A 25,488-nucleotide genomic window follows, 5' to 3' on the forward strand; every position below is an offset into this window, starting at 1 on the left:
AGGGGAATTTACTAAGAATGGAGCCGGCAGAATCTGAAGCAGCTGTGCATGGCAACCAGACAGCTTTTAACTTTCATCTTCAAAGCTTAAAGCAGTTGTAAAGTCACTACTAAGAAATCCTGTAATCCCCTACCTTACAGGAAGATATAATGTGCAGTATCTGTGTTTTAAAAAAAAATATTTTGCAAACTCCGTTTTCTTTATCGTTCATCGACAGATGCAGCTCCATCTTCTTTAGACAAATGGGTTATGCTCCTCCTAACAGGAATTGGCACTAGGCAGGAAAAAAAACATTACCATGCCTATGGGGCTGTCCCTGCAGGCATAACCCCACACACTCTGCTTCAACCTGCAGTTTTGTTTCTGCCTAGTTTAGGAATAGGACCGAACTCCCTGCTGGGACTTCGGTCTTAGCCGTTAATAGAGAAATGTTGTTATTTTATGATCCGCAGCTTGCGACCTACTCGCGGCTGTTCAGGTTCCATGCCAAGCTGTCTGAGTACCATGTCAGGCTGTCCTAAGTGCCTGACTGAGCTGACCGGCAGATGCCGATGGATCTCCTCACGTGGCCGTATTTGGCCGAAAATTGGGGCCATGGTTTGTGGCCTACTCGCGGCTGTCTGGGTACAATGTCAAGCTGTCCGAGTACCATGTCCAGCTTTCCAAGCTCCTAACCCAGCTGTCCTAACTGCTGATCAAGCTGATAGAGCTGACGGCGGACCCATGACCAGATCGGGCCCCAAATTTAGACGCGGCTTTGGGGCCTACTCGAGGCTGGCTGACTGAGCTGCTGACCAGGCGGTTTGAGCTGCTGACCAGGGTGATAGAGCAGCAGATGGGCATCCGCCGATCCCCCCTCCCTCCTCAGGGGGGTGGACATATGGATTGCCTGGCACCCCCCTTGAACCGGGGTGCGCCATGGGGACATTGTTGTGTGGGGGTACTCTGCCTGCGCGACTGCCTCACGGCTGGCCCCCTCTTTCCCTTTATTATTATTATTATTATTATTATTATACAGGATTTATATAGCGCCAACAGTTTGCGCAGCGCTTAACAAAATGAGGGCAGACATTACAGTTACACTACAATTTGGAACAAAAGGAATCAGAGGGCCCTGCTCGTTAGAGCTTACAATCTAAAAGGGAGGGTCAATTGATACAAAAGGCAATAGCTGTGGGGGATGCGCTGATGGAGCAAGAGAAACAGCGTTATTAGTTAGTAGCCGGGTAGGCTTCTTTAAAGAGAAGGGTTTTCAGGGATCGTCTAAAGATGGATAGATTAGGGGACAGTCGGACAGATTGGGGTAGAGAGTTCCAAAGAATGGGAGAAGCTCTGGAGAAATCCTGGAGGCGAGCATGGGAAGAGGTGACAAGGGAGCTAGAGAGCAGGAGGTCTTGGGAGGACCGAAGAGAGCGGCTAGGTTGATATTTTGAGATCAGGTTAGTGATGTAGCTGGGGGCAGAGTTGTGGATGGCTTTGTAAACTGTTGTTAGCACTTTGAATTTTATTCGTTGGGTGAGTGGAAGCCAATGAAGGGATTGGCAGAGAGGGTTGGAGGACACTGAACGGTTGGTAAGGTGGATAAGTCTTGCAGCTGCATTCATTATGGATTGAAGGGGGGATAATCTATGTAAGGGTAATCCAATGAGGAGGGAGTTGCAATAGTCGAGACGAGAGATAACCAGGGCGTGAATTAAGAGCTTGGTGGTGTCATTGGTTAAAAAGGGCCGTATTCTAGCGATGTTGCGGAGGTTAAGGCGGCATGATTTGGACAGGGATTGGATGTGAGCCTGAAAGGACAGTGCAGAGTCCAGGGTTACCCCTAGCACCCTGGCATGTGTGGAAGGACTAATAGTTATTCCATTGATCTTGACAGAGAATTCTGGGGAAGAGGCACGTAGAGGAGGAAATATTATGAGCTCGGTTTTAGATAGATTCAGTTTGAGGAAGTGGTGAGACATCCAGGCTGATATGTCTGTTAGTAGATCAGTGATGCGGGAGGAGACTGATGGGGTGAGCTGAGGGGTAGAGAGGTAGATTTGGGTGTCATCAGCATAGAAATGGTAGTGGAAACCATGGGAGGCTATTAGCTGACCCAGGGAGGAGGTATAGATTGAGAATAGTAGTGGTCCAAGGACAGAACCTTGGGGGACCCCAACAGTAGGAGGAGTTGCAGAGGAGTAAGTGGAATTGTAAGTGACACTGAAGGTGCGGTGAGATAGGTAAGATTCGAACCAGTGGAGAGCACAGTCACGGAGACCGAGCAAACTGAGTTTTTTGAGAAGGAGGGGGTGGTCAACAGTATCAAAGGCAGCCGAGAGGTCCAAGAGTAAGAGTATCGAGTAGTGACATAAGGGGGCTATGCTTCTTATGTCATTTATGGTCTTTAGCCGGCATCTCCTTGCGGGACTGCGGTTGGCGACCTACCCTGCTTGTTATGCTCCCATGGTGAGCTTAGCATATAGCAACTCTAATGGGTCTGCGTCCATGCACTTTGGGTTCTCTGCAGTGAGGATGATTCCTTTTTTACTGCACATGTGCATGCAAGGGCGCTGGTAGATGTACTGATTGTATCGGTGCAGAAAATTGTAACATGGGGGGGCGCTGGTTCTTTCGGGGCCCGCAGATCCCCCAAAGGCGGCAAGGGTGCTCCCTTTTCCCGCCTACTGTGACAAAATTGTCGCGCATCAGGGCGTTGTTCTAAACGGAATAATGGTAACCACACTTGGTGTGGCTAAAAAGCTGGTCTGCGGATCAAGCTTCTAAAAAGGCTCTACAGATCTCCCCTTTATGGAGGACTGCCTATCTGGGTCTTTGTTGGAATCCGCTAAGAGCGAGTCACTGCGTATTAGACGGGGCCCTTATTTTTCAGCACATAGGCGGCCCCTTCGTGCCTTCGGCACGCAGGAGCAAGGGGTGATTGTGACGGTTACCTCTCGGGAACGCTTTCAGGGATTCTATTCAAACCTGTTTACTGTGCCCAGAAAAGAAGGCAAAGTATGTCCAATTCTAGACCTCAAGGTGAACCGAGGTACAGAAGTATTGAAACGGTAGTGGCGTCTCTACACCAAAGAGTCCTTTTGGCCTCTATAGATATCAAGGACGCATATCTACACATCCCAATCTATGCTGGACACCAGCATTTTCTTTGCTTCGCTGTAGGAGAGGAGCATTATCAATTTGTAGTGTTACCCTATGGTTTTGTCTCGCACCCCCAGGGTCTTTACCAAGGTGCTGACTCTGGTGTTGGCATTACTGCCCCAACGGAGGATTTCAGTACTGGGATACCTGCATGATCTCCTATTGAGGGTGGACTCTCATTCAGTCCTGTTGGGCGACTTGATGATCACTGTACGAACTCTGCAAGAATTCAGTTGGAACATCAATTTAAAAAAATCTGCCCTGATACCTTCATTAAGACTGGATTATCTGGGCCTGTAATCAGTAAAATCCCACGAGTAACCAGGATGAGATTAATTGCTGCAAGCACTCCACTATCTCACAAGTGCAATCACAATCTATCTATAAATTCTACGCAATTAATAGTGAACCAACCAGTGATCAAATGCAAATGTGGATCAATAAATTAATAAATATCATAAAAGTGAAGTTGTGATAAAATTAAATACCATTTGTGTGGAATAATCACAAATAAGTAAATAAATAAATAAAAATTAAAAAACAATTATTGTAAACATATGTGTATAAAAGTCTTGTACAAAAGTTTTGTACAAATAAGTCCCAATATAAAAGGTGTTGCCACTTAAAATTCAATTCTTCAAAAGTGCCAATAGTGCTGAAAACGTGCAGGTATAAAGCCATAAAGTGACAAGTGATTCATAGGTGACACAGTGAAGATCTCTCCCAGAAACCTGTGCACCCTTCTTCATAGGGAATTGCTCCTTCAGGTATACAGCGATCGTATAATATAAAGGAAAAGCAGCTAGATAGCGCTGAAATCCTTTTTAAAATTTTTATTAAATAAATGTGTCAAACTACTCACATTTAGAAGGTGCTGCAGTGCACCAATCTATCATAGGCATCCATAAGCAGGTGGGTATCCTGGTGGTGTGGTGAGAACAACAGTCTAGCGCAAGCAGCAACAGCCGACAGCCTCTCAGACACAGGCTCGGTCAGTGCAGCATTGCGTTCGTCCTTGCCCCTCCCCTACGCGTGACGACACAGGGACCTCATGTCTTCATCAGGGGGGTATCATTATCTGGGTCTGACTCTGGATTCCGCTTTGGTGAGGGTCTTTCTTCCTCCGGACAAGCGGCACTAGTTGCAGGAGGTGATTCGTTTGCTGTTGGCAAGCAATCTGTCCTCTCTGCAGACTTGCAAGCGGCCCTTGGGTCTGATGGTGTAAACCTTTGAGGCGGTTCCGTTTCCCTTAGTTTCATACGAGACCCTTACAAAGGGAGATTCTCGTGAAATGGAACAAAAATCCAAAGTCCTAGGGCGCTTTGATTCGGTTGAGTAACAAAACAAAGACTGCTTTACTATGGCGGCTTCACTTGCTAGCACTACGCCAGGGCAATTCCTTTCTTCCGTTGTATTGGACAGTGTTAGCCACAGACGCCAGCCTGTAAGGCTGGGAAGGAGTGCTGGGGAATTTCTGTGCCCAGGCATCCTGGACAGTAGAAGAGTCCAAAACTTCCGATAAAATGTTTTGGAGCTCCGAGCGATAAAGTTTTGCCTGAGCCATTGGACAAATCGTCTGCAAAATTGTCCAAGCCAGATTCAATCGGACAATGCCACGGCCGTGGCTTACATCAATCATCATGGGGGCACCAAGAGTGTCTTGGCAGCCCGGGAGGTGGCCGAGATCCTGGATTGGGTGGAAGAATTTGTTCCAGCCCTCTCTGCTGTGCACATCCCAGGTGTGGAGAACTGGCAGGCGGATTACCTGTCGTCAGGAGTTGGATCAGGGGGAGTGGTCCCTACACCCGGAGGTGTTTTCATCTCCTGTGTGTCTGGTGGGCGACACCCAAAGTCGACCTGTTTGCTTCTCGACTCAACCAGAAGGTTCAGAGGTTCGTAGCCAGGTCTCGGGATCCTCTTGCCGAAGCCACAGACGCACTGGTGGCTCCTTGGAGTCAGCATCAGCTGATTTATGCATTCCATCCACTAAAACTTCTGTCTGTGCTTTTTTGCAGGATAGAAATTGAAGGGGTTCCAGTCATTCTGGGGGCCCCAGACTGGCCTCGCGTGGTCTTGGTACGCAGATCTGGTAAGGTTGGTCGCTGATGCTCCCTGGAGACTTCCTCTAAGGGAAGATCTGCTGTCTCAAGGACTGATCTTCCATCATGCTTTACCGTCGCTGGCTTTAACGACGTTGCTGTTTAAAGCCAGGTATTGAAGGATAGAGGTCTTTCTGATTCAGTGATTCCTACACTACTGAAGGCTAGGAAGTCTACTTCCAGGAACATCTATCATCGTACTTGTAAATCATACAGTTCATGGTGTGAATCATTGAAGGTGCACCCTCGCTTGTTCTCAGTGGCTATTATTTTGACTTTTCTTCAAAAAGGCGTTGAACAGGGGTTGGCTTTGGTCACTATCAAAGGCCAAGTGTCGGCTATGGCTGTGTTTTTCCAACGCTCTTTGATTACGCATGCCCTGATTCGCACTTTTTTTCAGGGGGTTCGCCATTTTGCTCCCCCGAGGCGATCCCCGCTACCTCTGTGGGATCTGAATTTGGTATTATCTGTTCTTCAAAAACCTCCCTTTGAGAATATTAGGGAGATTCCTCTGCTTGCCTTGTCTCAGAAGGTTGCCTTTTTGGTGGCTATTACTTCTGCCCACAGAGTATCTAAATTGTCCTGCCACTCACCTTATCTGGTGGTCCACAGAGATAAAGTGGTACTCCGACCTAATCAGTCGTTTCTTCCTAAGGTGGTTTCTCATTTTCATTTGAATAAAGACATTGTGCTGCCTTCACTTTGTCCTAAGCCCAAGCATTCCAAGGAAATGGCTCAGCCTTTGGGGAATTACGTCTTCTTGTGTCGTCTTCCCACCCCTCATGATTATACTGCTTTGGGACATTGGTCTAAAGAAGATGGAGGGATGTCTTTCGATGACCAATAGAGAAAACTGAATTTTTGCAAGAACTTACCATGAAATCCTTTTCTCTGAAGTTCATCGACAGACGCAGCACCCACCTCTCTACTTCTGAGTGTATGGGGGTTTTTTTTGGTCTTCTAAACACTGCTTGCAATGAAACTGCAGGCTGAAGCAGAGTGTGTGGGGTTATGCCTGCAGGGACAGCCCCATAGGCGTGGTAATGTTTTTTTTTTCCTGCCTAGTGCCTATTCCTGATAGGAGGAGCTTTACCCATTGGTCTAAAAAAGATGGAGCTGCATCTGTCGATGAACTTCAGAGAAAGAGATTTTACGGTAAGTTCTTACAAAAATCCTGGGCGCTCACGTGACCTTCCGATGGCACCATCTTGCTTGTGTTTGACTTCCTGATATTTCACGCAACCCACTGTGCATGCGTGAGATGCGTTTCGCTTTCTCAATGGTTCTGCAGTCTCCTGACAGGATGCAGATGGGGAGGGGGCCTAAACTCTGCTCTGAGCAGAAGTTGGAGCAGGTACCTGTCAGAAATAGGTACCTGCTCCCAGAAGAAAATTGAAGGGGTAGGAGGAGAATGAGCAAACTTCCCTTTTCATGTTAAGTTCTGTTTTAAGTTCTGTGAACTTGTGTGTAGCAGTGGTGTAATCTAAAAGACAACGCTTATTATGAATGTGAGAGGTGACCTTACCATAATTCTGGTAAATGTGTTGTACATTAATCATTTGTAAATAGGCATGTGAAGCCCTGTGGGAGCAGTGCAATTGAACTGATGCTGTGTGTAACACAATAGTAATAATATTAGTAATAATAATAATGAGATCAGCTTAATGTTAATAATGTTTTCAGTGTTTTTTTAAAAGGAGTGTTTCTTAAACTAAAACAAGATAACTTGGATGCATGCACATACCCGCAGCAGCCTATAATACTTGAATGGCAAGCCAAACTTCAACAAACCTGTGTACTGTCGTGGGTTGCTGTGAAGTCATGTAGATTTCTATTGGCCCATTGCTATGATGGACTTCCTCACTAGCCAATAAGAATATGCAGTAGGCAAGAAGGGATGGCCAAGCTTTAATGTAATGGAAGTGCTGGAGCTTTGCCTGACAGAATGGCTCACTATTTGGCTGTATTTACAGGGTTTTTTTTTTTTTTTTTTGGGGGGGGGGTTAGGCTGCTGCAGGTATTTCCAGGCACCTCAAGCTGCCCATACTTTATATGTGCAGTAGTGTTTTTTGTTTTTGTACATATAGGTGGTTCGTTGCATACCTGATAACATTAGACTCTGCAGTCATTAATGACATAAAAGACCCATAAAATTCCTGGTAGTTTGGTAAAGTTTGATCTTATGTCTCAAGGTTGCATAAGTGAGTGCAGAAGCAGTGTTTTTTTTTTTCTTTTGTCCATCGTAAGAGGTGATTTTCTTTTTTACAGAAAATAATAAAGGACATTGGTGATAAAGCTAACAGGCACTGTAATATGCAGTTCACCATTAAAAAGCCTCCTGTTTGGGCTGCAATGGCTGACTTTAAAAAAAACATGATTATGTCTTTGAACATTCAACATCTCTGAAACAATTAACATAAAGACTGAAGGGCAAGTGGGATGTGAATGCTTTTTACCTCTAAATAAGGCTGTCACGTGCAATATAGTAATGGCTCATTGCCTGCACTTGCCATTGTTTAGTTATTGTGAGCTCAGTTTATATAATGTCAGTGAGGAACAAATGGTTATTGGATGTGTATAATGCAACAGGCACCGTTCCTGTTATCAGTGTGGAGGACAGAATTTATTTTAGCTTTTTCAAACGCTGGTGGATTTTTGTGGCAAAATTAAAATACATTTTCTTTTGCAGAGTCCTGAGAGCAATGGTGCAGACATCTCTGGGTACAGACTACAGTGGGCAAAGGATGAGGATACTCTAGAATTAGTTTACAGTGGCTCTGATACCAGTTTTCAAATGTCTGATTTATTACCAGCAACACAATACTGCTGTAGACTTCAGGTATGACGCAGTTTCTGAAAAACACTGCTAACGGTATATGCCTGTAATGTGTGAATGGGGTCAATATCTGGCTTTTTATAACTTTTGTCCTTTTAGCAGGCGATGAAATCAATTATCATTTTTACCAAGACCTTCTATTTTGTAATTTGTCTGTGTTCCTTGATTTGCCTCTTTTTCTCATTTTTCTTTTATGTTCATTTCTTTTATTTCTCTTCTGTCTCTCTTCTTTTTCTCTTCTCTCTTCTATTTTCTATTTTCTCTGTTCTCTGTTCTCTTCTCTCTTCCCGCTTCTCTCTTCCTTCTTTCTCTTCTCTTCTCTTCTCTTCTCTTCTCTTCTCTTCTCTTCTCTCTCTCTTCTTTCTCTTCTCTCTTCCTTCTTTCTCTTTTCTTTTCTTTCTCTTCTCTCTTCTACCTCTTCTTTTTCTTTTTTTTTTTCTTCTCTTTTATATTCTTTCCCTCTCTTATCTCTCTTCTTTCCCTCTCTCTTCTCTCTCTTTTTTTCCTCTGTCTTCTTTCCCTCTCCCTTCTCTCTTCTTTTCCTCTCTCTTCTCTCTTCTTTTCCTCTCACTTCTTTCCCTTTTTTATCTATCCTCTTTCCCTTTCTCTTCTCTCTTCTTTCCCTCTCTAATCTCACTTATTTCCCTCTATTATCTCTCTTCTTTCCCTCTCTTATCTCCCTTATTTCCCTCTCTTATCTCTCTTCTTTCCATCTATTATATCTCTTCTTTCCCTCTCTCTTCTCTTTTTTTTTCTTCTCTTCTCTTTCAGGTTTAACGTGCTATCTTGTCAATTTTGCGTAAAACTACTTTGTTAGGTTTTCTTTTTTTTTTTTTGCTGTCTGTGTCCCTGCTTAGTAGATTTATTCTTTCGATTTGACCTGGTGACCATTCTCATTGCATCTAAGTAAAAAAAACATTTTCAGTTGTCACCAGAACAGGAACAGAGGGGGGAAATTTCCAATGGACACTGCTTGGCAGTGGTGTATTTAGGTTTTGTGCTGTCCTAGGCCTGACTAAACTTGGGTACCCCCTAATTTAAATATGACCCACCCCTTCTTGTAAAGGCCACACCCTTCCTGTTTATGACCCACCCTGTCATCTGTAAAACACAGACCACAACCACAGTCTATCAGTGCCCATAAGTTCAGCCTCATCAGCACCCATCAGTGCAGCATCATTACTGCCCATCAGTGCAGCCTTATCAGTGTCCATTAGTACAGCCCCATGTCACGGGATTAGTAAGATTACTCCTTTCTTTTAAGAAATTTGGACTTGTGTTTGCTGCCACTGATTGTAATCATAGGATTATTTCACTTATTTTTATAATGACTAGGAAGTCCATAGTCATTATATAAATAAGTGAAATAATCAGTGGCAGCAAACACAAGTCCTAAAAGAAAGGAGTCCTTTTACTAATCCAGTGACATACTGCGATAGCACATATGGAGGTGAGCAGGTCTAAAATATTATTGCCATCATATACAATTAAAAGTCTTAAATGTATATGATGCATTTCAGTATGCTCGCTCAAGGACAAGGATGTTTAAAGAAATTCAATTATATTATTGACATGATGCCTGCCACACCTGGTGTGGAGGAGGGTAGGGGGAGCATTAGCCTGCAGTGCCACACTTATTAGCATTGGCGGCCGTCGGGCCAGTTGTATTAAGTGTGGTCGGGGCCTGCGGTCTGTCCGAATGTCCTCACCAGCTGGTATTATCATACCGGCAGGTAGCAGTGTGACTGCTTTATGGGGGTGCCAAACTGACTTGCCTTCCGGACCCTGCCCTCTGGCCCAATTCGCTTCATAAGACTGACACTATACTATAAATGTAGCGCAAGCCGGCGGGGACCCTTTTCGTGCAGGAGCCAGGATGACGCTGGTTTTTTTTTGTGCGGGTTGCAGCTTTTTTGCTGCCCCCCTGCAAAGTGCCACCCTAGGCCTGGGCCTTGTTGGCCTTGGCCAAGATACAGCACTGCTGCTTGGTGTCAGCAATCTAAAAAAGGCAGCTGTTTAAGAATCACAATGTGTAAAAAAAAAAAAAAAAAGAACATCATTCTGTATCCTATGTCTAGCAGTACAAGCAGTTCTTATGATTTGAATGCTCTAAATTGACAAATTGTTCATCGTTACTCTGGGTTACTGTACACCATTACCCTTCACGCTTCCTTATCTAATAAGCCTGTTGGGACTTCAACAGAGCATACAATGGACCAATATGCTAATCTATTTGTGATAACAAGATTAATGAAACCAATTTTTACGGTAATGAGTACATACAAAATAGAATGAATTTTCTAACAAAGATGACAGCCGATGCCCCAGACCAATTTGGAACACAGGAAATAATTTCAGCGGCAGGCTAGAAAATGATGTAAGGTTTTCATTGCACCCAGTGATTTCAGCTAAAGATGAGCCTAGAGCTATGTGAAACCTACATTTACCTCTGAGTGCGTGTCCTTGAACCAGCTCTTGAAACTATATTAACACCTTTCAGTATAGCAACCAGATTGTAAATATACAGAAGAAACTGTCAATTAGAAAAACCTGATCAGGCCTGACAAAATAGGAGCATCAGTCAAGATAGCTGCAGATAGTCTACACTTTCTAAGAGATGAATTATGATTACATTGTACTCAGAATGTGCCTATTTGTGAAATTGATGCACATCCTATTAAAGGCTCTATGCTATTTTAACTGTACTATTGTTTTCCCTTAAAATCTTTCAAATACTGTATATGTAATGTAGTGCAACATATTGGTTGGAAACTAAAAATTTAAAAAAATGAGTGCCAACTGAAATATGATAAATGCAACAGTTGGTCACATGCATGGAAGCAGCTGATTTCTGTTAACTCCCCCCTCGTTAAATTTTGGAGCCAGAGGTGTCTGACCCAACATCCTCCTCACTGGTCCATTCAATTAGAGTTTCTATGTTCATAAGTCTGCCATCCAACAAACAAGCATCCAGGAGGTCAAACTGTGCCTGTACATCTATCTGTTTTCCCAGGTCTTTGACCAACTTCAGTATCTCTCTGGTTGGTTAGCAGACTTTTCTGGGACACTTAAAAATTAGGCCTGTATGATTTCACTCCTGTTCATTGAAGGAAACATTAGAGATACTGTAGTTAGATCATGACCACGCGGTTATAGTGCCATCTTCAGAAAGTAGGACATAGGCAAAACAAACATGAACAGTAAAGTAATGGCCCCTAATGGTGGCTAACCCCCCCCCCCCTTCATCTACTAGTCTACTAGACGCTTATTATTAAGCTCAGTGGCAAGAAGTAAGGACCTAAGCTTCCTGCAGGGATTTTATTTTCTTAAAGTGAATGTAAACCTGATTCATGAAATTTGACCTAGGCACATATATCTGCAGTGTTTTCGTATCTGTCTCCAAAGCCCTAGGTCCTGTGGCTTTCTACTGGTCCATCCTTCTGTTATCAGCATGATAACTTCTGACAAGTTCTACGTCAACTGAGATCTGCTATAAATTGATTAGCAGAGAGCTTTTCTATTCACAGCAAATTCCTTCCTTACTCTGCCTATGCGGAGTGGGGGTGTGTGTCTTTCCTCCAATCAGCTGTCACACAGTGTATGCCAAGACTACACTCCCAGTGCTGAACAAGAAGAGAACATTTCTAACACAATGTGAACTTTCTAAAGAATATAGCAAGCTGAAGACAGAAGATATGCACGTAAAACTTATGTAGGGAGATTTGTTTCATCTCCGTGTATCATCTGAAGCTGTTCACTTCACTGGGTATATTTGAGGGTTTACATCCACTTTAAGTCTTCAAATCCTTCAACTGCTGTGCTGGGTGAAAGAAAGGCTTGATATGTTAGCACCTTGTAGCCCAGCTCAATCAGCAAGCTCATGCAGAATCATTGCTCTGTGCAGGTTCAAGTGCACCAGTTCTCTTCTGGATTGGGGAAGCCATGATTTTTTTGCATTTGGGATTAACCTCTTCCCTTTTGAACTTACATGCAGCAGATGTAGTGAACCTGTTTCTGTTAGGAATGTAATGCCCATTTTAAAAAGATGTTTTAAAATCATTCCAGACAAATACATCAAATAGTCACTTTCTTAGGGCTACACCAGATAGCAAATTGCAGACACATATTTATATTAACATATATAATGTTTAAAAAAAAGATGATGTAGGTGTTGAGAAGCTTGTGAAGAAATGTACCTCTGTGGACAGGGGTCACCTCTGCTAACTTTTTATTTACTTTTACGCTGCCAAAAACGTCTTAAGCTGTGAGCTGTTCAGTGTCTGTAACTTTTTTACAGACATGACTTACACCGGGATACTTTGAAAGGCTCAGAAGTGGTTCTAAAGGGCACCATATTACATTCAGCTGCTAAGAGGCAAATAAAATGTAAATATATGCAGCGCTCTACTAAAATCTGAGTTCAAATACAATTTATTTTTATATATATATATATATATATATATCAACTCATACAAAACCTACATTCTTATCGTGAAGTTAATATCTCAATACCTATGTAAGACCTTTTAAAATAATCTCCACGCAATATACTTGTGCAAAAACTCACACAAAATAATTTTAATTTTTTTAGTATCCAACCACCTTAGTAATAGGTGTAATAGTACATGTATATTAAAGCTCCATCCAATGCTTTTTCCCACTCATTAAAGGAGAAGTAGAGCTAAAACTCTTTTGGCCCTACTTCTGTAGGTCACAGGAGTACACTTCATTCTTCACTCCTATGACCCGTATTTAGCCGACAGTCGTCTAGACTCTGGAGGGATCCCAACTTGAACGTCAGTTCCACCCAGATGCCTGACCACAGCTGGCTCACCTTCTCAGCCTGCCACTAAGAGTCTGAGCCAGCTGCTCCTGCCCCCTCCCCAGCCTGATGCTCTAGTGAGCAATGGAGGGGCAAAGCAGACAGCAACTGATAGTGACTGCGCACTAGCTTACATATATCCACATTTGTGAGTGCAATTTTTTAATGATGTGTTTAATAAAGTAAACAGCAAGCACTTTGAGTGTCACTTCTGTCATTCTTTGAGTCATATCATGCCCATTATGGAAAAAAAAACCTGCGTTAAGAATCTGATGAGATCTATGTGGAGGAGTCATTGGGAGGCTAATTGATACTTATGCTGTTTAAGACCTCTTTTTTACATGCTGAGGCCCATCTTAGGAGGTGAGGGAACACCTGAAAAGCCCCGGGTGATGAAAGTAATTACTGAGTTGGAAAAAGCACTGGATGGAGCTTTTATATACGTACACTTTTATTTGCTGGCACCTTTTTATAATCCGTTTAGGGAACTTTTTATTACACCTATTACCAAGGTGGTTGGACACTGGATTATTTTATAAGGTTTCACCTATGTTGTGAGCTGTTCACGCCACAATAACAATTTAGATGTTTACAGTATATATATATATATATAGGATTTATATAGCGCTAACAGTTTGCGCAGCGCTTTACAACAAAATGGTAGACAAAACTGTTTCAATACAATTCAATACAGGAGAAATCAGAGGGCCCAGCTTGTTAGAGCTAACAATCTAGGAGGAAGGGTCAAGTAATACAAGAGGTAATAACTGTAGGGGATGAGCAGATGGAGAAAATAAAAGTACAATTGTTAGGTTTGGGCAGGATAGGCTTCTCTGAAGAGGGTTTTCAGTGATTGTCTAAAAGCAGAGTAGGAGATAATCGGACAGACTGGGATAAGGAGTTCAATAGGATGGGAGAGGCTCTGGAAAAGTCCTGGAGATGAGCGTGGGAGGAGGTGATGAGGGAGCTAGAGAGCAGGAGATCTCGGGAGTAACGAAGAGAGAACGACTAGGTTGGTATTTTGAGACTAGGCTAGTTATGTAGCTGGGGGCTAAGTTGTGGATGGCTTTGTAAGTTGTTGTTAGTATTTTGAATTTAATTTATTGAGTGAGCGAAAGCCAATGGAGGGATTGACAGAGAGGAGTAGCAGACACGGAGTGGTTAGTAAGGTGGATGGGCCTGGCAGCAGCATTCATTATGGACTGAAGGGGGGTGACCTATTTATAGGTAAGCCAATGAGAAGGGAGTTGCAGTAGTCGAGGCGAGAGATGAGAGTGAACTAGGGACTTTGTGGTGTCATTGGTTATAAAGGGTATATTTTGGAGATTTTGTGGAGGTTGAGGCGGCAAGATATGGACAGTGATTGGATGTGTGGCCAAAACGAAAGGTCAGAGTCCAGGATTACACTTAGAAACTTGGCATGGGGGGATGGGCTAATAGTTGTGCCAGCGATCTTAACAGAGAGATCAGGGGAAGGGGCACATGGGGGAGAAAAAAAAAAATCTGAGCTTGGTTTTAGATAGATTGAGTTTAAGGTAGCAGTGTTACATCCAGACTGATATGTCCATTAGTAAATAAGTGATATGTGAGGAGACTAGGGAAGTGAGCTTAGTGGTAGAGAGATATATTTGGGTTTCATCAATGTAGAGATGGTATTGGAAGCCATAGGAGGCTATCAGCTGACCCAGGGAGGAGGTGTATATCGAGGTTCAAGAAAAGCACCTTGGGGGACCCCAACAGAGAAAGAAAGAGGAGAGGAGGAAGTATAATTGTAAGTAACGCTAAATGTGCGGTTGGATAAGTAGGAAGAGAACCAGCAAAAAGTACGGTCATGAAGACCAAAGGCGTGGAGTTTTTTGAGGAGGAGGGGATGGTCAATCGTATCAAAGGCAGCAGAAAGTTTCAGGAGTAGGAGTACAGAATAGTGTCCATTGGTTTAGGCCGTTAGCAGATCGTTTGTCAGTTTTAGGAAGGCAGTTTCTGTGGAGTGTTGAGGGTGAAATCCAGACTGAAAGAGATAAAGAAGGTTATTCTCGGCGAGGTGGTCGCGCAATCGGTTCTAGACCAGACTTTCAAGGAGTTTGGATAAAAAGGGGAACAGGAAGATGGGGCGTAGGTTGTTAAGATTGGTGGGGTGCAGTGAGGGCTTTTTAAGAATGGGGGTGATTAGTGCCTGTTTTAGAGAGTTGGGGAAAAGGCTAGAAGAGAGGGAGAGATTGAAGATGTGGGTTAGAGAGTGTAGAATAGAGCCAAAGGGTGAATGTAGCATTTGCGAGGTAACAGGATCCAGAGGGAAGGTGGTTAGCTGGATGTTTAGCAACCTCGTCTATAGTAGTGGGGTTAAATGAGGGAAGTAATGATTGTACCTGTGGGCATGGAGTGTTAAGTGGAGAAGGTATCTGTACAGCGGAGATCTCCTCACAAATTATAACAATCTTATGTTTGAAGTGATTGTTGATCTCCTGGGCAGTGAGTGAGTTAGTGGGTGGTGGACAAAGTAGAGAGTTGAAGGTAGAGAAGAATTGACGGGGATGGGATGATAAGTTGTTATTGAGAGGGATAAAATAGGTCTGCTTGGCAGTGAGGAGGCAGGAATTGTATTTGTGGAGGACAGATTTATAAAAGGTGAGAATGAGCCTTACTCCAAAGGTGATCAAGAGCACAACTATGTTTTTTCATACTTCTGGTGTCATCTGTTTGCCAAGGTTGTGTGTCCAGGGAGGATGACTTTGAAGCATTGTAGACAGAAGTAGCTAGGTTTGGGCAGGATAGGTGGGAGATTTTGTCATAGAGGTGGTCAGTAGCAGAGTAGAGAAGAGAATGGTTGAGATGGCGAAGGTTTCTATGGGTAAATGTAAGGTGGTTGGAGGGGGAGGAGGTAGAGGAGAGGGAGAGAGTGAAACCTTTACGATAGTGATCAGAGAGAGGGAAAGAATAATTGGAGAGGCTGCACGGAGTGCAAAGATGGGAGAAAACAAGGTCAAGGGTATTGCCATCAGAGTAAGTAGAAGCATGTATCCATTGCTTCAGGTCAAAGGAGGGGATTAGACTGAAGTTTGGAAGCAGCAGGAGTGTTAGTATTAATAGGGATGTTGAAGTCCCTGAGAATGATTGTGGGGATTTCAGAAGAGAGAAAGTAGGGTAGTCCGACAGAGAAGTCATCAAAAAAGGTTGATACTGTTCCACGGGGCTGGTAGATCACAGCTATCCTTAGAGAAGCTGGAGAGAAAAGACGAATGCAGTGTACCTCAAATTAGGAGAGTGACAGAGAGGGAGGTGGGTGATGTACCTGAAAAGTGGGGATAGAAGGATTTCCACTCCCCCTCCCTCCCTTACTTCCACTGGGTCTAGGGGAGTGAGTTTAGAGAAAACCACCATGGGAAAGGGCAGCAGAAGATGCAGTGTGGGGTTCATGAAGCCAGGTTTCAGGAATAGAGAGTAGATTAAGGGCTCTTTCACACAGAGGGGACCGCATTGCAATCCGCTCCGGCACTTTTTTTTTCACGGAGCGGATGACACTTGTGTCATCCGCTCCGTATGTCCGCATATCATCCCATCCGTTTGCGGATGATATACGGACATAATGTAAGTCTATGGGCATTGCGGATGTCAGCGGATGACATCGCTGACAAATCCGATTTTCCTTCCTTTCTGTTTTTTGAACGGAGGAAAAATAGGGTTCTGTTCCGTTCCAAAAAACGGAACAGAACTGAAAGGAAGAAAATCGGATGTCAGCGGATGGTATTCCACTGACATCTGCAATGCCATTGACTTACATTATGTCCGTAAATCATCTGCAAGAAAATAGGATGATTTGCGGACATAGCAATTGAGAGGTCGTGGAGACAGGTGAGTTTTTCACAGGTGAGTTTTTCACAGACAGAGCAGGCATTCCAAAGGCTGCAGCAGAAAGGGAGTCTGGTCTTGGGAAGAAGAGGAATCGTAACTAAATTGTATGGATATAGTGTATATATACATAACGTTTGTGTGTGTATATATATATATATTTATATATATATATATACACACACCGGCCACTTTAATAGGTACACTTTGCTAGTACAAGTTTGGATCCCCTTTTGACTTCAGAACTGCCTTAATTCTTCATGACATAAGTTCAACAAGGTGTTGGAAACATTCCTTTTTGGTCCATATTGACATGGTAGTATCATGCAGTTGCTGCACGCAGATTTTTGGCCTGCACATCCATGATGCGAATCTCCCGTTCCACCTCATCCCTAAGGTGCTCTATTGGACTGAGATCTGGGCACTGTGGAAGACATTGAAGTACAGTGAACTCATTGTCATGTTCAAGAAACCAGTTTGAGATGATCTGAACTTTGTGACATGGTGCATTATCCTGCTGGAAGTAGCCATCAGAAGATGGGTACACTGTAGTCACAAAGGGATGGACATGGTTATCAACAATACTCAGGTAGGCTGTGGCATATAAACAATGCTCAATTGGTATTAAGGGGCCCAAAGTGTGCCAAGAAAATATCCCCCACACCATTACACCACCAGCCTGAACCGTTAATACAAGGCAGGATGGATTCATGTTAAGCGCAAATTCTGACCCTACCATGTGAATATCGCAGCTGAAATCGAGACTCAAATCAGGCAACATTTTTTGCAATCTTCTATTATCCAATTGTGATGAGCCTGTGTGAATTGTAGCCTCAGTTCCCTGTTCTTAGCTGACAGGAGTGGCACCCGGTGTGCTCTTCTGCTGCTGTAGCCCATCTACTTCAAGGTTTGATGTGTTGTGCGTTCAGAGATGGTATTCTGCATACCTTAGTTGTAACGAGTGGATATTGAGTTACTGATGCCTTTCTATCGTCTCCAGTCTGCCCATTCTCCTCTGACTCCTGACATCAACAAGGCCTTTTTTATCCACACAACTGCTGCTCACTGGATATTTTCTCTTTTTCGGACCAATCTCTGTACTAGAGATGGTTGTGCGTGAAAATCCCAGTAGATCAGCAGTTTTTGAAATTTTAAGACCAGCCTATGGGGCATCAACAACATACAACATTCAAAGTCACTTAAATCTCCTTTCTTTCCCATTCTGATGCTCAGTTTGAACTTCAGCTTCAGAGTTACTGCCATGTAATTGACTGATTAGCAATGTATGTTACCAAGCAATTAAACAGGTGTGCCTAATAAAGTGACCAGTGAGTGTTTTATATATATATATATTTGCATTTTTAGTAAATTTTATAGAGTGCTATATTTACATTTGTTATGTTTTTGGCGGTGGGGATTTCACAATGGCGCTAGCTCTTGGTATTGCAATATTCATATAAAATATATATTTTTTGTTTGAGGGAAGCGCAGGGATCGTTAATATACTTTGTTAACAGGCATATGCCTAAGAGTTTTTTCTGTACCCAGAGCTGCCTTACATTGATGCATTCAATTTGAATAAGAGAAGATCAGGATAACCATGGAAAGGGAAGATTGCAACTCACAAGTATAAAAGATGAAGACGCCAAAATGTGCCTACTTTTTTTTTTGGGGGGGGGGGGAACTTGATCTCTAGTTGATTTTGGCCCATGTAGAGTGGCAATGGAGGATTGTGAGCAAAGCGATCAGAAAGCTGCCCAAATCTGGATTATTTGAGCTCTTATATGAGTATGCTATATAGAAGTCAGCGAAGGAATCGACATTAGTCTAACTGTACACATTAAACCTTTGTTGTACTTTCTTAAAAAAAAAAAGGTTAATGGCTGAATCCCTGAAGGAATTATTGTCTGAAGCCTGCTTTATCCTAATCAGGGCCAATACTGGTATAAACAAGAATTAAGACAAGTCTGAAATTGTACTTATATTTTTTCAACATGAAGATTCTTGCTTATAATAGTTTTGCTGCCAGAGATTAGTGTTCTATGATGTTATTTATATATTGATTCTTTAACACATGTCCCACGGAATCCCTATCCAATAGAATTAAAATTAAGCAAGCAACATTTGTTTTTCTGCTGTGGGAACTTTAGAAGCACATGCATCAACACAAAATGCTACAGCTTCCAGAATTTCACCCTACAGCTCTGGTCTTTATTATGTATGTGTAGAAGTCTGAAATGGGCACCCACTCATCTTTGTCTCTTCCCTGGGGCTCTATGCCTCCAGCAGTTGACTTCCACCTTCCTCTCTGCCCCAGTGAGGTCTCTGCATCCATTATCATTTCTGCCCCAGATAGGTCCTTTTTATCCTTCCCCAGTAATTCACATTGACTTCCCACATCCCATCACATGCCCCTCAACTGTCCTCTTATCTTCCTTCCCAGTGTTTAATCTCTCCAAGTGTCATTTCCTCTGACCCAGTGGCTCTCCAGTCAGTCATCTCCCTATACTTTGTGCCTATTCTCTGCTGTAGTCCCCCTCTGCATGCACTCTATTGAAAAAGACACAAGTCCATGTAGTTCAACCTTCCCTCTCCTCCTTCTGTGTGTCCTGTCATTTCTCTCCCCCTCTTCTGCTCTTGCTTTCAGATATGTCCATCTCCCCTTCTGCACGCTCTAGTCCCTGCTCTCTGAAGTTGTTCTACTTTTTGCATCAGTCTCCAGTTTCCACTCTCCTACTTTGTCCCACATTCCTGCCTCTTCTTTTCCAGTTCTTGCTGTCATCACAAAAAGACATAGCATTCATTTCATTTGTAACGTCATGTCTAGAGAAACTGCAAACCAAAGATGGCAGGAGGTGTTGCCCAGTGAGAGCTAAAACTTGTTACTCTGTTCAAGCAATTAGGTCTGTCTAGTCTGGCACAGTACATTTCAACAATGAAACCCATTTTTTTTACTTGTTTTTACCAATCTAAATGCAATTTGTGCACTTATGAATGTATTTAGGGGTAATTAACTTCTTCCCTCTTTGCTGCCTAATTTAAAACTATTACTTTTTTTTCTTGTAGGCTGTAAATTTATCTGGAGCTGGACTATTAAGTGATACAGTGAGTTGCAGAACGCCAGCTTCCACCCCATGTGCAGTGCCTAACCTGTATGTGACAGAAGGTGCCCATCTAGAATCATGTACAATACGTTCCTCGGTATGCCTACTGCTCAGCTGGGATGAGCCATGCTGCAATGGATCAGAAATTATTTCTTATCACATAGACTTGGGAGACCATAGCATCTCTGTAGGGAACGTAACAAGTTACGTCATTGAGGATCTGCAGCCTGAAGAAACCTACCAGTACGTAGCTTTTTTTTTTTTTTTGCTCTATCAAAGATAAGCACTTCAAAATGTCAAGCATACCAGAAGCACATAACACTGACTGCAGATATTATTTATGATGCTCCGAATAAACGTTAAATGAAAAATGAGTGTGGTTGATAAAGATTTCAAACTGGGCCATATTGATTTTTCTTCTACACCGAAGTAGGGATGCACCGATCCGATATTCTGATCGGATATCGGCGCCGACATGGCCATTTTAGATTGATCGGGGATCGGTAACATTGACCGATCCACTGGCCGATCCGGTTTTTGCTTGGTAAAGGCTCAGCCATCCCTTACTTGGTGCAGTAGTAGTATGGGATAGGAGCTGCTACTTCCTGTATAGGTCCGGCTCTCAGGCGGAGTGATATCAGATGCACTCCACCTGTGAATGGAGGAGCCGTACACATGAAGCAATGGCTTTGCTCTGTACTGCAGCCGCTTGCTTTGTGTGTAGCTCCGGATCAGTTCCGGTATCGGTATCGGCGATTTCACAACGCCAGGTATCGGGCCCAAAAAAGTTGGATCGGTGTATCCCTACTCCTAGGTTTGTATGTCTGACGACTATTACTTCACGTGGAAATCATAATTTTAGAATTATTCTGGTTTATTAGTGCAGGTTTTGTTTTTTTGTTCTTTGCCTTGCAACATTTGTTTACTAGGGGCCCCAGTCTCCTCTGATTTGACATCAGGGAGATAAAAGTTTTATTCAGCTATCTGGGAAATGTCATTTTTTGTTTTTATCACCCTGTGCCTTTATGTTTATAGTTCCTGCTTTATCTGCAATTGTGGTTTCTGGATTTATAGTGGATTGTTGGCTTATCGTAGCATATTGCAGTACTCATCAAATTCATGCCGTGGTTCTCATTCATGTCATTGGTGTTGATTCAGTTATATCTGTTAGATACTGATGCCTGCTTCCATCATTTCAGTTATCAGTATGGATTTTCAGTTGATCTCCTGGCAGAGTTCAGTATACTAAAGCTATTTGTGTGTTATGTTTGTACTAGGTCCATCATACATAGTGTATAGTGTAGCTGTAGTCACATCTGGCCACGTGATTGCATACGGGGCCAAATAGAAGTGGGATGCTCAGCCCAGAAGCTCTGTAGATTTAGCACTATTTAAAGTGGGCCTTTTGTAGCAGACATAATCCTGAAAAAGTTAAATAAATATATCACACTTTTTCATTAATAAATATATAACACTTTATCTTTACCTAAAGCATGACATTAAATACCTTACTGAACTTTTTTAAAGAAAACGATAATGAAAGAAATGTTTAGGCTGCCAATACTGTCCACCTAATGAAAATGTTAGTAGCTCAGCTGTTATGCTTGCCATCTGTCTTGAATATTTTGTGTAGTAAGCAAATCAGATGTTCTATCTTCCTTTTAGTTGCTGCATGCTTGTTCTGGCTTAGTGACTCAGAAAATACTAATGCCAGAAGAGACCACAAAAAAAGCCAATTAGCATTTACAAGAAGTCAGCAATGGCACCCAAATGTATCCAATGGTAAACATACACCAGCCCTTTCCTCTCTGCACGGTACCATGAAAATGCTATGTTAGGATATGAGATTTAGGTGTGACTGGCATTTATGGTATGGGAAGCTTAGTACAAAGAAGAATCCTAAAAAAGTGGAAATGTAGTGCTATGGCATATATCAGAATTTATTGGTTGATTTTCAGCAGATGTACAAGTGTCAGCCATTGTTCATCTTAAAGAGGAGCTTCAGACTGCACCTCCTTCTGTATTTCCCCCTTCTCCCTGACATGCAGCATCATATTCAATTCAAATACTCACCTGCCAAGCGGAGTCAGCATTGTCCTGCTGTAATCTGCAGTGCTTCTACCAGACCCAGGGTCCCACACCAAAAAGTTTTGGTTTTTGGGTGCCTCTTCCAGGTTCAGGCAGCCCATTCCCTTGATGAAATGCCCACTTCCAACTGTATTAATGAAACCCAAATTATTATTGGATACGTTAAATGCATATCCCAGGAGGTTTCAAAGCACAGAAAAAGTCATTGTAGCCAAGATGAGAATGACAACCATGGGGCAAGGCTAACGTAAAGCATTTTTTAGTAAAAAAAAGGAAACATGAAAAATCATTTTTTTACATTTGACATTACCTATGGGGGAGGCGCAAACAATAGATCACTGGAATCTGAGGAGCCAAGGGGACAAGAAACAACTTTTTTTGCTTATAATTCCTTGCATGTAACCCCTATCAACCATCTTTTGTAATCTCCCTTTAAACTGGGCTGTGGGATCATTCAATACATTTTTGTCTTTTCCTTTGGTAATAATATTTTTACTATTATATTATTACTGTAGTTTGCCATTAGTTAGTATTTTTCATGATCTTTATTTTTTAAATTAATTTGATATGGTTCTTGTTACTGTATTTCTTATAGGTCAATATGCATGAGGTAAACTTTCACAGGTTTTGTGGTCCTACTCTACCTGGGATAGACAATATTATTTTTAACATAATTGTTGTTGTTGCCTTAATGGCACTAGGTATTATGTCTTCTATTTATTTTAATTGGCTAATTTGTAGATTTTATTTTAGTTTTTTCTTTTTTTTTTTTTTTTTATTATAGCCAAATGTAGTTGTTATATTCCCCTTTATAGTTCTGGGGGTGTTTTTTCTTGCCCAATTTTGTTGGGAGAGTACACATAGATATTTTCTTAATTTGTCCTCCTTATTTGAAGGGTTAGTGGCCCTAAATGGTTATGTTATTAAAATGGAACTTTGTTGTTTTTCTTTACCTGTTTTTGACCATTATCAAGCTCTGTAAAGGGAGTCTGAAGATTGCCGTCGAACCTAATATGGTGTATTTCCAATTAAAGGCTTGGCTTTGAGTGTGATAAGTCCGACATAGAAAAATTGAGGCTGTTTGAGTAAAGCCCAAGATGGTGGCTGTCAAAGTGAGACTTGGTTTGTGTAATTTCCCAGGCATAGAGAAACTTTATAGCGTAGTGACCCAACATAGCATCCATGCCTTGGAAGATGTCATCTATGATGAAACACGTTGGGAGGAGCCTTTTGTGACATCAATCACTTGCACTGGAATTGATCATGGAAGTTTGTTTTTTACTGGAATTAGTGGTTTTATACAGCGCTGTTTTGTTAGCATTACTTGTAAGTGCAATTTTAGTGTTGTTAATAATTTAGAAGTCAGTTTTCACACTATGTGAAGCCCCTAGTTTCTTTTCTATTTCCACATGCATGCATGAAGTAACAGCCAAAAAGGACTTTGGAGTTACACTTTAAAAGTTTGAAAAGGAACAATCCATGTAACAAATGCTGTTTATGCCAATGATTACAATGTTAGTACGTCAGAATGGTAGAAAAAAGTTGGACGATTATCAGAAGCATTTGTTACTCATTCCAAACGTACAAAGGTGATAACTGCATTGTGTAAAATGACAATAATACCACAAATAATTATTGCAATAAAGTAAATGCACATTCAGAGACAGCTAGGAATAGTTTGTCTCCGAAGTTGCTAATTAAATTGTGCTAATAAATACCACTAATATCAAGGAAAAAGTCAGTGTCATTATTCTTTAAACCAAAAACTGGCATGCAATTTTCTTATATAACAGTGTGCAAGAACAAGTGGTTTGTATTGAATACACTGCTAAGTGGACAAAAACCAATATGTTCTTGCTGGTCGTTGCAAATAACACATTTCTAAAAGGCTGATTGACTGTCCAATTACAGTCTTGCTGTTTGTACCTTTTCAAAAATAGTTTTATTATGTAGTGTGAAGTGTATAATGAGAACATTTGTTTACACTGGGAGTGTGCTGCATTCTTAAAGCAGAAATTTACCCATCTGATGCACAAGGCACCGTGAGACAAACAAAAAAAAAACAATTATTTTTTTTATTTGGGTATCCTTCCCCCTAGGCATCTTTTTTGGGCTATGCTAGTGCTCTGAAGCCTCCTGGGATATGCATGTTACATATCCCAGGATGCTTCAGGCTCTATTCATGCAGTCGGAGGTGGGTAGACCTGGCATCAGGGGGCCAGGCTGCCTGAATCCGGATGAGACAGCCAACACCCGGTGACATTAGCATCAAGATGGCAGCGTGGAACCTTGTGCAAGACAATGGAGCAGTGGATCACAGAAAAACAACGCTGGATTCGCTGGCCAGGTTAATTTTGTGAATTCTGCATTATGAAGATAGAAAAAAGATAACACTATACTAGTGTATCTCCCCGCGCCTCGGAAAAGGTTTTGATTAAATATAAGATAGAAGTATAAGAAAAAAAAAAAAAAGATAAAAGTATAATAATATGTGTGTAATTAGTGAGATATAAATATAAAAATATATATTGTGTGGCAGCAGCTGTAGATTTAAAATGGATGATAGAAAAATAGCCTAGGCTATATACAGCGCTTGCCGCAAAAAAACAATTATCTTAATGTATGTGAACAATGTTGAAAACTTATCTTTACAGTATAAGTGAAAATACGAATCAATTGAACATATGAAAATTAATAAAAAGTTCCAAGAAATTGATAAATAGATAAATAAGTCTTTTCCGGTGGTGATCAATATATGTGAAAAAAATAAATGCAAAATTCAATAAATAAAGTCTTATCAAGTGGTGATCAGGTGCAAAGTGCTTCGTGCTCAATAAATAAAAGTTTGTGCCTTTCGTGACGTGGATTCCTCTTTTCCTGTGGCTTGTGGTAGAAATAAATGACTTACCAGAATTATTGGGTCCTATGTGCTGTAAAGCACTAGGACCTACAGCGCTTGGAGGCCGTGCAGGCCGGATTGGGGATCCCCTTTGTGGATGATCCTGGTGGGATACAGGTTAGGTTCCTCCTTACCCGATCTCGATCCTCAGGATATGGGGTTAAAAGAAAGGCTCCAGATAGTGTATTATCGTTTTAAAAGTTTATTCATCAAATATTTATAAAAATCGGAGCGAAGAAAGACTCAAACTCCAAATTTGCAGGCAAAGAAACCGCTTACAAACACCTCCTTTTCAAAAGGCCTTTTGAAAACGTCACAGGAAGTGACGAAACACGTCAAGGTCAAGGACTTTGTTTATTGAATTTTACATTTATTTTATTCACATATATTGATCACCACAGGAAAAGACTTATTTATCAATTTATCAATTTCTTGGAAATTTTTTATTAATTTTCATATGTTCAATTGATTTGTATTTTCACTTATGCTGTAAAGATAAGTTATCAACATTGTTCACATACATTAAGATAATTGTTTTTTTGCGGCAAGCGCTGTATATAGCCTAGGCTATTTTTCTATCAATTCTGCATTATACCAGTGAAAATTTGTTTCAGTGTTTTTTCAGTGAAGTTATTTTTCTGATAGCACACCAT

General features: G+C 41.8%; 1 protein-coding gene across 1 annotated transcript in view; it reads left to right on the forward strand.

Annotated features, from left to right (window-relative positions):
• Window positions 1-25,488, forward strand: part of FNDC3B (fibronectin type III domain containing 3B) — a 512,453-nt gene that overhangs the window by 410,395 nt on the left and 76,570 nt on the right. The window contains exons 21-22 of the mRNA XM_082249863.1: window positions 7,930-8,079; window positions 19,811-20,091. Of these exons, the coding sequence (XP_082105989.1) occupies window positions 7,930-8,079; window positions 19,811-20,091 (431 nt within the window). The remainder of the gene's footprint in view (window positions 1-7,929; window positions 8,080-19,810; window positions 20,092-25,488) is intronic.

Source organism: Pelophylax lessonae (genome assembly GCF_965119305.1).
Source record: "Pelophylax lessonae genome assembly, chromosome: 3".
In the NCBI taxonomy this organism is placed as follows: domain Eukaryota; kingdom Metazoa; phylum Chordata; class Amphibia; order Anura; family Ranidae; genus Pelophylax; species Pelophylax lessonae.